Source organism: Mobula hypostoma, chromosome 18, assembly GCF_963921235.1.
Source record: "Mobula hypostoma chromosome 18, sMobHyp1.1, whole genome shotgun sequence".
NCBI classification, from domain to species: domain Eukaryota; kingdom Metazoa; phylum Chordata; class Chondrichthyes; order Myliobatiformes; family Myliobatidae; genus Mobula; species Mobula hypostoma.
The window spans coordinates 590,706-605,965 of NC_086114.1; the positions used below are offsets into that span (position 1 = coordinate 590,706).

General features: G+C 42.5%; 1 protein-coding gene across 4 annotated transcripts in view; it reads left to right on the forward strand.

The window, feature by feature from the left end:
- Nucleotides 1-15,260, forward strand: part of LOC134358265 (adenosine kinase-like) — a 295,164-nt gene that overhangs the window by 12,155 nt on the left and 267,749 nt on the right. For 2 of the 4 annotated variants that reach the window (XM_063070282.1, XM_063070285.1), the window contains exons 1-2: nt 6,441-6,541; nt 7,222-7,296. In XM_063070282.1, coding sequence (XP_062926352.1) covers nt 6,456-6,541; nt 7,222-7,296 — 161 coding nt within the window. In that variant the 5' untranslated portion in view covers nt 6,441-6,455. Of the gene's footprint in view, nt 1-4,041; nt 4,196-6,440; nt 6,542-7,221; nt 7,297-15,260 lie in introns of those variants that run through there. The other 2 variants (XM_063070284.1, XM_063070283.1) reach the window with 2 other exon arrangements.

Below are 15,260 nucleotides of genomic sequence, written 5' to 3' on the forward strand. Positions count from 1 at the left end.
TGCAGTATTGCAGTATTTTCCGCACTGACCTTGCAATATTGGAAAAAATCACTAAACAATTACCAACAACAGATCACTTGCAATACCAGAGGAAACAACGCACTGGACCACTGTTACACCACCATCAAGAATGCCTTCCATGCTGTCACCTCAGGAAGTCTGATCACCTGGTTGTACTCCTACTTCTATAGGCAGAGACTGAAGACTGCAGCACCAGTGAGGACCAAGAAGGTATGGAAAAAGGAAGCACAGGAGTGCTTTACAGGACTGCTTTGAATCGGTGGTCTGGACTGTATTCAGGGATTCATCTTAGAATCTGGATGAGTAAGCTGTAGTTATTACCAACTTCATTAAAACCTGTACGGATGAGTGTGTGCCGACAAAGATTTGCTGTACATTCCCAAACCAGAAGCTGTGGATGAACCAGGAGGTACGTCGTCTGCTAAAGGCTAGATCTGTGGTATTCAAGTCTGGTGACCCAGAACTGTACCACAAAACCAGGTATGACTTGTGGATGGCTATTTCATGGGCGAAGAGACAATTTCGAATGAGGTTGAAGGCAACATCGGATGCGTGACAGCTCTGGCAGTGTTTGCAAGGTGTTACTTCCTACAAAACAAAACCCAACAGCATGAATGGCTTTACTACCAGATGAACTCAATGCCTTCTATGCCCACTTTGAAAGGGAGAATATAACTGCAGCTTTGAAGATCCCTGCTGTATCTGATGACCCTGTGATCTCTGTCTTGGAGGCCGATGTTTGGCTAGCTTTAAGAGGGTGAACCGTTGCAAGGCGGAAGGCCCTGATGGAGTACCTGGTAAGGCTTTGAATACTTGTGCCAACCAACTGGCTGGAGTTTTCAGGGACATTTTCAACCTCTCACTGCTATGGGCAGAATTTCCATTTGCTTCAAAAAGGAAATAATTATACCAGTGACTGAGGAAAAATAATGTGAGGTGCCTTAATGACTGTCGCCCCAATAGCACTCACATCTACAGTGATGAAATGCTTTGAGAGATTGGTCATGACTGGACTGAATTGCTGCCTCAGCAAGGACCTGGACTCATTGCAGTTTGCCTATCGCCACAATAGATCAACGACAGATGCAATCTCAATGGCTCTTCATACGGCATTAGACCACCTGGACAATGCTAACACCTATGTCAGGATGCTGTTCATTGACTATAGCTCAGCATTTAATACATCATTCCCACAATCCTGATTGACAGGTTTACAGAACCTGGTCCTCTGTCCCTCCCTCCCTGGATCTTCAACTTTGTAACCAGAAGACCACAATCTGTGCGGATTGGTAATAATATCCCCTCCTCACTGACGATCAACACTGGTGCACCTCGGGTGTGTGCTTAGCCCACTGCTCTACTTTGTATACCCAGGACTGTGTGGCTGGGCATAGCTCAAATACCATCTATAAATTTGCTGATGATACAGCCATTGTTGGTAGAATCTCAGATGTACAGGAGCCAAGGTATACCAACCAGTGGAGTAGTGTCGCAGCAACAACCTTGCACTCATCGTCAGTAAGACGAAAGAACTGATTGTGGACTTCAGGAGGGGTAAGACGAAGGAACACATACTACTCATTGAGGGATCAGAAGTGGACAGAGTGAGCAGTTTCAAGTTCCTGGGTGTCATGATCCCTGAGGACCTTACCTGGACCCGGCATATCGAAGCAGCTATAAAGAAGGCAAGACAGCGACTACATTAGGAGTTTGAAGAGATTTGGTATGTCAACAAAAACAGTTAAGAACTTATAGATATACCGTGGAGAGCATTCTGACAGGCTGCATCACTGTCTGGTATGGGGCGGGGGTGCTACTGCACAGAACTGAAAGAAGCTGCAGGGGGTTGTATATTTAGTCAGTTCCATCTTGGGTACTAGCCTACAAAGTACCCAGGACATTTTCAAGGAGTGGTGTCTCAGAAAGGCAGCATCCATTATTAAAGGACCCCCAGCACCCAGGGCATGCCCTTTTCTCACTGTTACGATCAGGTAGGGGGTACAGAAGCCTGAAGGCACACACTCAGCGATTCAGGAACAGCTTCTTCCCCTCTGCCATCTGATTCCTGAATGGACATTGAACCCTTGGACACTACCTCACTTTAATATATATTATTTCTGTTTTTGCATGATTTTTAATTTATTTAATATACATATATTGTAATTGATTGTGTTATTTACATTTATTTTTTCTTCTGTATTATGTGTTGCATTGAACTGCTGCTGCTAAGTTAACAAATTTCACAACACATGCCAGTGATTCTGATATCGTTGGTATTTCCTGCATTTTCTGTTTTATTTGGATTTCTACCATCCGCTTTTTAAATTTTCAAATCCATCTACTGAGCTTGTCAAGGACCATTTGACCCAGTTGCAGCATAGTCTGCAGATCCCAAATAAGACATAGGAGCAGAATTAGACTAATGGCCCCATTGAGTCTGCTCCACCATTCCGTCATGGCTGTTCAACCACCTCAGAACCTACAGAACTGAATTGAAGGTTTTCTCTGTGAGGAACAGATTTAAATGAAAGATTGTGTGCCACTTTGATTGAATATATTGAAACATTCACAACAACAGTTTTCTTTGAATTTTTGTGTAAAGACTTATCAGCCGCATCAAAATTATTGATGACAGGCATATAGGATGAGTGGCATAATGTATAGTAAATCTATATAGATATTATTTGATATACTGTATTTTCTGAATCTGTTTATCTTTTGCATATGTATGTTATCTAAACATTCTGAATATTTTTGAAATAATGTGGAATTGAGCTTATTTTTAGCATTACATGCTAATAATTCGCAAATGCAACTAAATCTTAGCCTGGGTGTTCTATTGATATATAATCTGAGTTTAACTGTTATTCATTCTTATGAATGTTCTTCTTAGTTCCATGAATATAAACCATGTAACCAAAGCCTTCTTAATCCTTTGTATTGTTGACATTAAAATAGAAATGAAGAGTAGTAATGGTTAGATTTTTACAATTAAGTCACAATATCGCCACAGGCTTCAGACTAGTTTTGCCATCTGTTTAAGTAACTGGCTCACTCCTTACTGTACATGCAACCAAATTCCATGTGTTCAGTGCAGAAATTGCATCTCATAAATGTCAAATGATGTATTTCCACAAACAAGGTAAATATCTTTTGAAACAGCATACAAAATGCTGGAGGAACTCAGCAGGCCAGGTAGCATTAATATAAAAGAGTAAACAGTTCTTCTTCAAATATTGCTTTTTAGCAAGACTTGGCAAAATTATTGTAAATTCAAATTAAATCAGGCTTCATTTGATACCTGATGGTTTCCTGGTTGACAGTTTCCTCGTTGTTACTGCCTTTACTGTTTTGATAAGTACTCAAAACGGCCCTTTGTATCAAAGCAAAGTGAAAAATGATTCCTTTTTAATAATAGCAACAAGGACCCTTAGCTAACCTTAAAACTAAAACATTAAATCGGAAGCATGTTTTCATGTCAAATCTGCAGCTACCTTGCCAATCCGCTCGGGGTAGAAGAGAGTAGAATTTTGTACTTTTAGAGGATCCGGTTTTAACGCGTAAATACACTTGATTATAATGAACATTTTAATTCTTGTGATCGCTCCTGTTATGCGAGTGTTCTTGAGAGAGTGTATTAGTTCCGCCGTTCGGCATTCGGTTGGTTCATGTGAGCTTGTTTTTCCATATATTCTCGGAGGCGGGCGATCCTACTTCCGTGAAGTTGTAAAAGATCTAACATTCAATCATTTGCCTAGGCGCTCTGTTATATATTGTAACTTAAGTCGATCATGTTTAAATAAACAACCAGAATTAGCGAATGTCTGCACGTTTTGTCACGTTGCAATGTTAATTATGCTTGGAAGAGCTCGTTAAAAAAACTGCGAATACAGCAATTAGACGTGAGCGGCGTCGGGGAGAATGTTTGATCGAATGCGATGATTGGCTGAGGAACCGTCACTCGTCGCGCTCTGATCGCTGCGATGTTGTGAATGGGAGCAATCGATGAATGGGCAACGGTGAGGGCGGGTTTTCCGGTTCCAGGTTAGATTGATACATTGCACCGCTGTCAGTCTGTGAGATAGGAGTGTGAATCTCCGGCGGGAAGCGTGCTGCCCAACTCCTCATTCAGCCGACTGCGTTTACTGATACCATTTAGCATGACGTGTCTCAGGTAGGTACTAGGTTGTGGAAGGACCTGTTCTGGGTTGTGCGCTGATGCATTTATTTTTATTTTTATGTGTTTTCTTGGCCCTTTCGCCCGCTATTTTTGCTTTTTAATGCAGTCTGCTGTCAGACACTGCCAAAGCAGTTAGGGAAAGAGCAGATAACAAGAGGGTGAGATATTCTTTTATGGCATATATTTCAACTTTCATGGCAATTCTATGTTAGGTATTTACACAATGTCGATTTGAAAACACCTGTTTAATCGCTCCTTTTCGTACTGGCGGTAACAGATCTTAATGGAAGTCCATCCACTCCATATAAACTTACTGCTCCACATAGAAAAGGGCATTGGGTTTCACTGCACACTCAAGCTCTTATCTTCATGTGATACCTATGCTGACAAGAAGGCTTCTTGGACTTTATATGCAATGTTTGCTGTTCCCAAACAAGCTCTTTTAGCGGGGAGCACACCCAAAATGCTGCATTCCACCAGCATTTTTTGTGTGTTGCTTGAATTTACAGCATCTGCAGATTTCCTCGTGTTTGCGTCTTTTAGCAGGGAAATCATTACATATGGAATCTCGAAAAATTTCTCCCTCTTAGTCTAGCTCGCCCAATCTGTAATAACTTTCTTACAAAGAGATCTGGTTGAGGAATTATTTGCACTCTCGAAATTTTGAATGAGAAATTAAATTGGTTTCTCATGGTTTGGACTTTTCTCTGTTTTATAAATGTTAGTCTTATAAAAATACAAAAGCCTGCCTAGTTTTCCCATTCCTCAAACTTGTACCAGGCGGAGTATGTTTTTCTTTTAATAGGCCCATTGTGTTGATCTTGGAATTTAAAATTCTACTTTTCCATGGGTGAATGAAATCCAGATGGCAATTTTTTTTTTCTCTCTAATGTGCACTGGCATTGCTGGAGAAGGATAGAACCTGACCACTAGTCCATCTGGCACCACCGGCCTCTGCTTTCCTGCATTGACCTCTTTAGCCACAAAACTAGAGAGACTCAAACACGAGGAAATCTGCGGATGCTGGAATTTCAAGCAGCACACATAAAAGTTGCTGGTGAACGCAGCAGGCCAGGCAGCATCTCTAGGAAGAGGTACAGTTGATGTTTCGGGCCGGTCTCGGCCCGAAACGTGGACTGTACCTTAAACTAGAGAGACTGATGTTTTTAGCTATCAGCGTGTTGGTGCCACATTTCAGGGAAACATTTGGTTCCTTTCCCATGGTTACTATGATGTAAAACCATATCAAATTCTTTGGAGAAACTCAGCTCATTTGTAAAACAATAAGACCTCTGAGGGAACCTTGGAAGTCTAATTCTAAAATGAACCCACCCATTTCCCTTGAATTATAGGGCACTTTTTATCACTAAATTCCTCATCTAAGATATTTCAGTTTTTTCCCAAAACGTTTAAAAGTAGCATTGCACTTGATGTTAATATTCTGCAGTTTGCTGCATAATTGAGTTATCAAGGTAAGTCAGTTTTTAAAAGAACATTTCTTTTCAGGTGATTAATAACATTTTTCTGTTAGCTAAAACAAGTAAATGGGAATAACTTCAAGGTAGTGTTTTATTAAGGGCAAAGGAAGTTGTGTTCTGTGAAGCAAATTGAATGGCTTGCATCAAATTTATGCAAACAATATTAGACAAATGATTCAGATTTATCCACGCATTTTAATGACACTGGCTCAAAAATCGATGGGGGCATTGATTCTATTCCATCAACATGCTTGGCCTGTGAGTCAGAACAGTCATGTTATTGGCTTGAAGATTTCCACAGTATTGTCTTTATATTTGTCATAGCTCCATATACTGGGTAGGTTGTTAGTAAATGAACTGATTTACAGTTTTACCAAATTTCTAGAAGGAATAAATGTGCATCAAACCAACACCAGCTTGCAAGTGTAGGAGGATACGATCAGGAACAGTTTACTTGGCTTCTCAGCCTCTCCTTTTATTGAATACAATCATGTCTGATATGCTCGGGTCTCGATGCTTTTTCTGTACCAGTTCTCCATCATCATCAGTTCCCTGATCTTTTTCTCAGAAAACTTTCTACCTTTTTGTTCACGCCTTCAGTATCTAGTCTTCAGGACTCTGCACCTCTGTTTTAAATTACTGCCCCCTGAATGTTTAAGAGTTAATGATTGAGAGAACTATGCCTACATGTTCCCTTTCACATCTATGATGATTTCAGTTTCAAACACAACTGATAGTCCAGTATTGAGAAAGTTGTGGGTATTTAGATAGGATAGATGTCGAGAAGATATTTCCTATGGTGGGGGTATCTAGAACTAGAGGGCACAGCCTCAAAATTGAGGGGTGACCCTTTAGAACAGGGGTAAGGAGGATTTTTTTTTAGCCAAATAGTAGTAAATCTGTGGAATGCTCTGCCACAGACTGTGGTGGAGGCTAAGTCTACGCATGTGCCTAAAGTGGAATTTGATAGTTTCCTGCTTAGTCAGGGCATCAAAGCATATGGCGAAGATGGCAGGTGTATGGGGTTGAGTGGGATCTGGGATCAGCAATGATGGAATGGTGGAGCAGACTCGATGGGCTGAATGGCCTAATTCTGCTCCTATGTCTTACGGTCTTATGGCCAGAAAAGGATTCCAGTAACATCTTGTGCAAGGGTGATACAGAGGATGTATTGTGGCTTTATTGTTCAAGGGAGTTCCCAAGAACTTCACTGCAGCCAATTGGAAATATTTCATACTCAGTTGTTTTGTCTGTAATATGCAGTTAAATTTTGTGATCTACATTCAATATGCCTTATTTATTTCCAGTTTTGTGTGAATTTTATCAGAAGAAGTGTTGGATTTGCGTAGTTTGTTGTCTTTTGCATGTTGGTTGTACATCTTGTGTGTGGTTTTTCGTTGATTCTGTTGTATTTCTGTGTATTTACTGTCAATGCCAACAAGAAAATGAATCTCAGGAGAGTATATGATGACGTGTACTTTGATAATTAAATTAATTTGCTTTGAACTTTTGAATTAATATAGCCTTTTGCTTTAATTTTAGACAAAATATTCTGTTTGGGATGGGAAACCCCCTTCTTGACATATGTGCTATCGTGGACAAAGATTTTCTGTGCAAGTAAGTTTTTACAATACTTTGAAAGTATAGGTCTTTTGTAAGTTTTGTCAGAATTATGTCATGCAGAAGTTTATGCATGATGATGCTGAATAGTGTACATAGTGGAACTTGGAGCACTAGGATTGGTGTGAAAAGATTGAATGTATATCATACGAAGCAACTTTGATTCTAGATAAATGTTTCTATTGCATGTACGGATTCTGATATGACAAGTTTAGATATTAACTGCAGAGTTTATTGAAATGTAAACTCATGGATTCTGGTTGAGATCAGTTTCTGAAGTGTGTTATGTTCCAATTGCATTTATCTGTTTTAAGAACAGGTCTGGTGAAGCAGTAAAAACCATTTCCTGAAAGTAACTTCTGATGTTACAAGAACTCCATATTTAAAACTGATATCTGTAATTATCTGCCTTGCAGCAACTTCAGAATGCAGACATTGTCTTCCATTTGTGTTAAGTTTTGAATAGCAGGACGGGTTACTTGTCACAAGAAGTGGGAGATTTAAGGAGCGATACCCATCAGGACTTGTTCTTCAGTTGTAAATTGATTTGGCAAAGGCCAATAAAATGTTGGGTTTAAGTGGAGTGACCATTTTGAGAGCAGTCATAGAGTAAACTGTCAGGGTTAGAGTGGGGAACTGAGCCTTTTGACAAGAGAGGCAGAGGCTAGGGTGAGGCTTCTATCAACTTTTTCTTTATAATATTGGTAGAGCAGCAAGAATGGATCACAGAGCAGTGGCATGCTCTTGCACAAAGGCAGGAAATCAGGGAGACCTTCAGTGTTTCTGATGGTGCTGGGTGACCTATAAATCATTCAGCAAACTGAAGAGCTATAGGGGGCAATCACAGCTAGGTTGCAGTAGGAGAGAGAAAAGAAGTAGGCAGACAGTGAAGAGTACTCCTGTGGCCAATCCCCTGAATTATAAAGTATATTGATTTAGATACTGTTGGGGTGGAGGGAAACAGTCATGAGGGGAAAGTTCCAGTGATCAGGTCTCTGGCAGTGATCTGGCTCTGGGGCTCGGGAAGAGGGGAGAAGAGCAGGTCGGGCAGCATCCGTGGAAAAGATTGGTCAACGTTTCGGGCCAGAACCCTTCGTCAGGACTGTAGGGGGAAGGGGCAGAGGCCCTATAAAGAAGGTGGGGGGAGGGTGGGAAGGAGAAGGCTGGTAGGTTCCAGGTGAAAAACCAGTAAAGGGAAAGATAAAGGGGTGGGGGAAGGGAGGTGATGGGCAGGAAAGGTGAAGAAAGAATAAGGGAAAACACAATGGGTAGTAGAAGGAGGCGGGACCATGAGGGAGGTGGTAGGCAGCTGGGGGAGGGGGAAGAGTGACATAGGGATAGGGGGAGGGAATTACCGGAAGTTGGAGAATTCTGTGTTCATACCAAGGGGCTGGAGACTACCTAGACGGTATATGAGGTGTTGCTCCTCCAACCTGAGTTTAGCCTCATCATGGCAGCAGAGGAGGCCATGTATGGCCTCATCATGGCAGTAGAGGAGGCCATGTATGGTCCTCCAACCTGAGTTTAGCCTCATCATGGCAGCAGAGGAGGCCATGTATGGCCTCATCATGGCAATAGAGGAGGCCATACATGGCCTCCTCATGCCTTTTCATGATCTCATACATTATTTCTCTTATTGTGTTTGCTCTGTTCATGACATCCTCGTTAGATATTCATTTCATTCATGATATTCTTTGCATCCTCCTCAAAAACCACATCTCTGCTGCTTCAGTTCGTTTCCTCATGTTACTAGATATTGTCCAACATTCTAAGTCATATAAAATGCACCAGTAAGGGTAAGAATAGAATGATACGATATTTAGGGCCGGCTGGTGGTGCAGTGACATCGGCGCCGGACCCAGGAGCGGAGGTTCCCGGGTTTGAAACCAGTTGGGTCCGCTCTCGAGTACACTTTCCATCCGCGCCGGGTTGAGTGTCGAGATCGCAACTCGGCCTCATAAAATAAAGGGAAAAATACTGCGAAAGTGTCTGAGTGAGGTGTGACACACCACACAGTTTCTCTCTTGCTCCGCGCCTTGTAAAAGCCATGAAAAAGACATTGTCACGGACACGCACGCACATGCAGACTTGCATGCACACAGGCACACACCAAAAAAGAAGAATGATATGATATACTCATCTGCCATTTCAGATGAACGTGTTACTAAATAATTAATGTAGGAGACAGGGTTTAAGTTTTGTGGCTATTAGGATCTCTTCTGGGGAAGGTATGACCTGAACAAAAGGGATGGTTACACATGAACTTAAGAATGGTCAGTATCTTTGCGGGCAGATTTGTCAGAGCTTTGGGAAGGGTTTAAACTAGTTTGGCAGGGGGGTGGGAGCCAGGGTGGTAGGTCAGAGGATTGCGTAAAGGTAGATGCTGCATGTAGAGAGGCTATGAGGAAGGATAGGCAGTGGAAAATGCAATTGCAGTCTGGGATGGTTGAAGTGTGTCTGTTTAAAGACAAGAAGTATTAGGAACAAGGATGATGAACTTAAGAGTTATTACATGGAGCTATGATGTGCTCGCTGCAGAGACTAGGTTGTCACAAGGGCAAGAATGGCTGCTGGATGTTCTGGGGTTTAAGTGTTTCAAAATGGACAGGGAAAGAATTAACAGATGGGGGAGTGGCATTGGTAATCAGGGAAGTAGCACAATTGCATAAAGGGAGAGCATTGTGGAGGGATTGGCTGTAGAGTCTGTGGGTGTGGTTGTTAGCAAGAATTTGGGAGTGTAAATTGGAAACGTTCTCAGAGAGATTTACAATTTAAATGTGGAGTTTTTATGGTGCATTTGCATGGTAGTTCTGAATAAATTCCCCTCATTGAGGCAGGGAAAGGATGATGGGGTAAAGGAATCATGTTTGACAACAGATGTGGAACATCCAGTCAAGAGGAAGAAGGAAGCATACTTAAGATGTAGGAAGCAAGGGTTAGATAGGGCTCTTGTGAGTTATAAGGTTGGCAGGAAAGAGATTAAAAAGGGTCTTAGAAAGTTAGACATATGTGAAAAACAGAGGATGGCTAGAGTGAGGGTAGGACGAATCAAGGATAAAAGAGGAAGCATATGCCTGGGGTCAAAGGAAGTCCTTAATGAATATTTTGCTTCAGGATTCACCAGTTGGAGCAGGGTGCCCCAACCTAGGATTCACGGACCCCTCAGTAAGGCTCCATGGCATAAAAAGGTTGTGACCCCCTGAGTTAAAGGGACTTGATAACTGTGAGATCAGTGTGGAAGAGGCTAATGTGTTGAGGTTAAGAAAGAGGATGTCTGGAACTCTTGAAAGACATTAGGTTAGATAAGATCCCGGGGCCAGACAGGACGTATTCCAGGTAACAATGGGAAATGATGGAAGAGATTGCTCTGCCATTGCAATGATATTGATGCCCTCACTGGCCTTAGAAATAGTACCCGAAGATTGTAGGTTGGCAAATGTTATTCATTTGTTCAAGAAAGGTGTTGGGGATAATGCTGGGAATTATAGACCAGTGAGTCAATGTTGGGCAAATTATTGGAGAAGATTCTTAGAATCATAGTTTACAAGCATTGTGTGATTAAGGATAGTCAATAAGGCCTTTTGAGAGGTGCATCATGCTTCACCAAGCAGATTCACTCTTTTGAGGAAGTGACAAATCTCTGACATCTCCTCTGTACCTACTTCCAAGCACCTTAAAGCTGTGCCCTCTTGTGCTAGCCATTTCAGCCCTGGGAGAAAGCTTCTGACTATCCACACAATCAGTGCCTCTCATCATCTTATACACCTCTTATCAGGTTACCTCTCATCCTCCTTCACTCCAAGGAGAAAAGGCCGAGTTCACTCAACCCATTCTCATAAGGCATGCTTCCCAATCCAGGCAACATCCTTGTAAATCTGCTCTTTCTATGGTTTCCACATCCTTCCTGTAATGAGGCGACCAGAACTCAGTACAGTACTCTAAGTGGGGTCTATACAACTGCAACATTATCTCTCGGCTCCTGAACTCAAATCCCACGATTGATGAAGGCCAATGCACCGTATGCCTTCTTAACCACAGAGTCAACCTGTGCAGCAGCTTTGAGTGTCCTATGAACTTGGACCCCAAGATCCCTCTGATCCTCCACACTGCCAAGAGTCTTACCATTAATACTATATTTTGCCATCATATTTGACCTACCAAAATGAACCACCTCACACTTATCTGGGTTGAACTCATCTGCCACTTCTTAGCCCAGTTTTGCATCTTATTGATGTCCTGCTGTAACCTCTGACAGCCCTCCACATTATCCACGAGACCCCCAACCTTTGTGTCATTAGCAAATTTACTAACCCATCCTTTCACTTCCTCATTCAAGTGATTTCTAAACATCACGAAGAGAAGGGGTCCCAGAACAGATCCCTGAGGCACACCACTGGTCACTGACCTCCAACCAGAATATGACCCGTCTACAACCACTCTTTGCCTTCTGTGGGCAAGCCCGTTTTGGATCCACAAAGCAATATTCCCTTGGATCCCATGCCGCCTCACTTTCTCAATAAGCCTTGAATGGGGTACCTTATCAAATGCTTTGCTGAAATCCATTTACGGCTCTACCTTCATCAATGTGTTTAGTCATATAGGCATCCGTTAGTCTCATGAGACCATGGATTTGCGCTTTGGAAGGTTTCCAGGGCGCAGGCCTGGGCAAGGTTGTATGGAAGACCGGCAGTTGCCCATGCTGCAAGTCTTCCCTCTCCACACCACCGATGTTGTCCAAGGGAAGGGCACTAGGGCCGATACAGCTTGGCACTGGTGTCGTCGCAGAGCAATGTGTGGTTAAGTGCCTTGCTCAAGGACACAACACACTGCCTCAGCTGAGGCTTGAACTAGCGACCTTCGGATCACTAGACGAACGCCTTAACCACTTAGCCACGCGCCCACACAAAAAATCCTCACATCCTCAAAAAATTCAGTCAGGCTCATAAGGCACAACCTGCCTTTGACAAAGCCATGCTGACTGTTCCTAATCATATTATGCCTCTCCAAATGTTCATAAATCCTGTGTCTCAAGGTCTTTTCCATCATCTTACCAACCACTGAAGTAAGACTCACTGGTCTATAATTTCCTGGGCTATCTCTACTCCCTTTCTTGAATAAGGGAACAACATCCGCAACCCTCCAATCCTTTGGAACCTCTCCCGTCCTCATTGATGATGCAAAGATCATCGCCAGAGGCTCAGCAATCTCCTCCCTCACCTCCCACAGTAGCCTGGGATACATCTCGTCCGGTCCCGGTGACATATCCAACTTGATGCTTTCCAAAAGCTCCAGCACATCATCTTCCTTATTATCTACATGCTCAAGCTTTTCAGTCCGCTGTAAGTCATCCCCACAATCGCCAAGATCCTTTTCCGTAATGAATCCTTTGCTTCAGTATTCACTAGGTACCTCTGTTATCTCCTCCGGTTCTGTGCACACTTTTCCACTGTTACACATGATTAGTCTATTCTCTCATGTCTTGTCCTCTTGCTCTTCACCAACTCACCCAATTTGTTGTTGTAGAAAATTGGAAGATCTCCTATTTTCAATGCATTCATGAGAATAAATACCCCCTTTCTCTATGAGGTGCAACAGATTTTCAACAAACCAAACCAAACCAAAACAATAGACGAAAGAAAATGATAATAAGCACAAATTAGGGGAAGGGTACAAGACCATCTCAAAGGCACTGAGCATACCTTGGAGCTCAGTATAGGCCATTGTGAAAAAAAGTGGAAAAAATATGAAACTACAGCCACACTGCCTAGGTCAGGCTGCCCCTTTGTACTTGTAAGAGAGCCTTCTGTGATACCAACAGTCACTCTGAGTGACTGCAACTGGAGATGAAGTTCATGGCTCCAAAATCTCTAAGGCCTTGCACAAAAAGGGTATTATGGAAGAGTGGCAAGGAAGAAGCCTTGACTTGAAAGAAAAGGCATATTCTTGCCTGTAAAGACTTTGCAAAGTGTCACTTAGAAGATGCTGTAAAGATATGGGAGAAGGTCTTGTGATTGGATGAGACTAAAAAGGAACTTTTTGGCTTCAGCACTAAGCAGTACGTGTGGCTTAAATCTAACATTGTATGTCAGCATCCTTGCTGTAAGGTATGGTGAATGGAGCATCATGCTATGGGGATGCTTTTCAGTAGCAGGGACTGGTAAGCTGGCCAGGATTGTTGGGAAGATGAATGCTGCTAAATACAGACAGATTCTGGATTAAAAACCTGGTTGCTTAAACTAGGGAGGAAGCTCATCTTTAAGCAGGACAATGACTCAAAGCACACTGCCAGAGCAACCATGGAGTGGCTTCAAATGAAGAAAATTAATGTCCTTGAGTGGCCCAGTCAGAATTGTGACCTAAACCTGATTGAACATCTCTGCCAAGACCTCAAGGTTGCTGTCCACCCAAATAACCTGGCACAACTTGAGCAATTTACGAAGAAAGCGCAGCAACGCTCCTACTTAGAAGTTTCTGATGATTCGGCATGTCCTCTAAAACTTTGACGAACTTCTATAGATGTGTGTTGGAGAGTATATTGAGTGGTTGCATCACAGCCTGGTATGGAAACACCACTGCCTTGAACAGAAAAACCTACAAGAAGCAGTGGGTATAGCCCAATCCATCACGGGTAAAGCCTCCCCACCATTGATCACATCTACAAGGAGTGCTTTTGCAGGAAAGCAGCGTCCAGCATCCAGGACCCCCACCAACCAGGTCATGCTGTCTCTCATCTTGCTGCTGCTATCAGGTAGAAGGTACAGGAGCCTTAAGACCCACACCACCGTGTTTAGAAACAACCATTATTCCTTAATCATCGGGCTCATGAACCCGAGAACCTAACTTCACTCGCCCCCATCAGAGTTTTATATGGTGACATGTATATGGTTTGATAATAAATCTAATTGGAACTTTGAAAAGAGAAGATGTGAGGCGATCCAATGCGGAGAATGGAAGCGGGGGGAGTGCATAGATTTCATTACTTTCCGGTAACTTGCTCTCTTAATGTCTTCGAAGCCATTATGCCATTTTTCCTGACTTTGCTTTCATGAGGTAGTTGCAAGCCTGATAGAACTTTGGACTCATGGTTAAATTTGAAACTGGCACTAATATCACTCTAAATGAGCTGGAAGCAAATTGAGATTGACAGCCTGTTTGGTGTCAATTTCCTTAGGGATTTATTCACATTCCAGTTGACATTTTTAAGTGAGGATTTAAACTGAGCAATGTGGAACAGTCTTCACATTGCAATTGATCTGTGGGAAATACAAGTCCCAGAAAGTGATTCACCTGCTGAAAGGCTGAATCTTTCTATTACTTGCAGGGTATGTTTTAGGCTCATGATTATCGCTTTCCTGGATTCGTACAGTTGCAACAAGTCAAGAACAAGTTGTCTGAAAAAACACAATGTTGGCATTCATTTCAAGAAAACTAGAACATACAGTAAAAGCAAGGATGTACCTCTGATGCTTTATAACAGGGGTGTCAAACTACTGGCCCGCAGGATGATTTGGGGAAAAAAAAGTATATTCACGACCATTTATTATGTATCTGTACGGCATCTGCTCTCTCTCCCACCGCTGTCTGTACCAGCTGCCCTGCCGGCAGCTTGTTGTGTGTACTTAGAAAACAATAGGCGGCAGTTAACCACCCGCTGTGCATAAGCACCTACCACCCTGCACTGAAGACCACTGGGGCCCCACTTACGTCATCAGACACAGTATAAACACACAGAGTACTCAGGTAAGTAACACCTGTAGCAAGGCTGAGACTGTTTGCTGTTGTGGTTCAAAATGCTTTCCAAGAAAAGAAAAGTTGACATCGAAGGTTGGATATTCAATAATTGGAAAGATAGTTTTTTCTTCTGTGAAGTCAACGGCAAACCTATGTGTCTGATATGCTTGCAACAAGTGGCTGTGGCAAAAGAGTACAATATCAAAATGACACTATGAGATGTCACACGG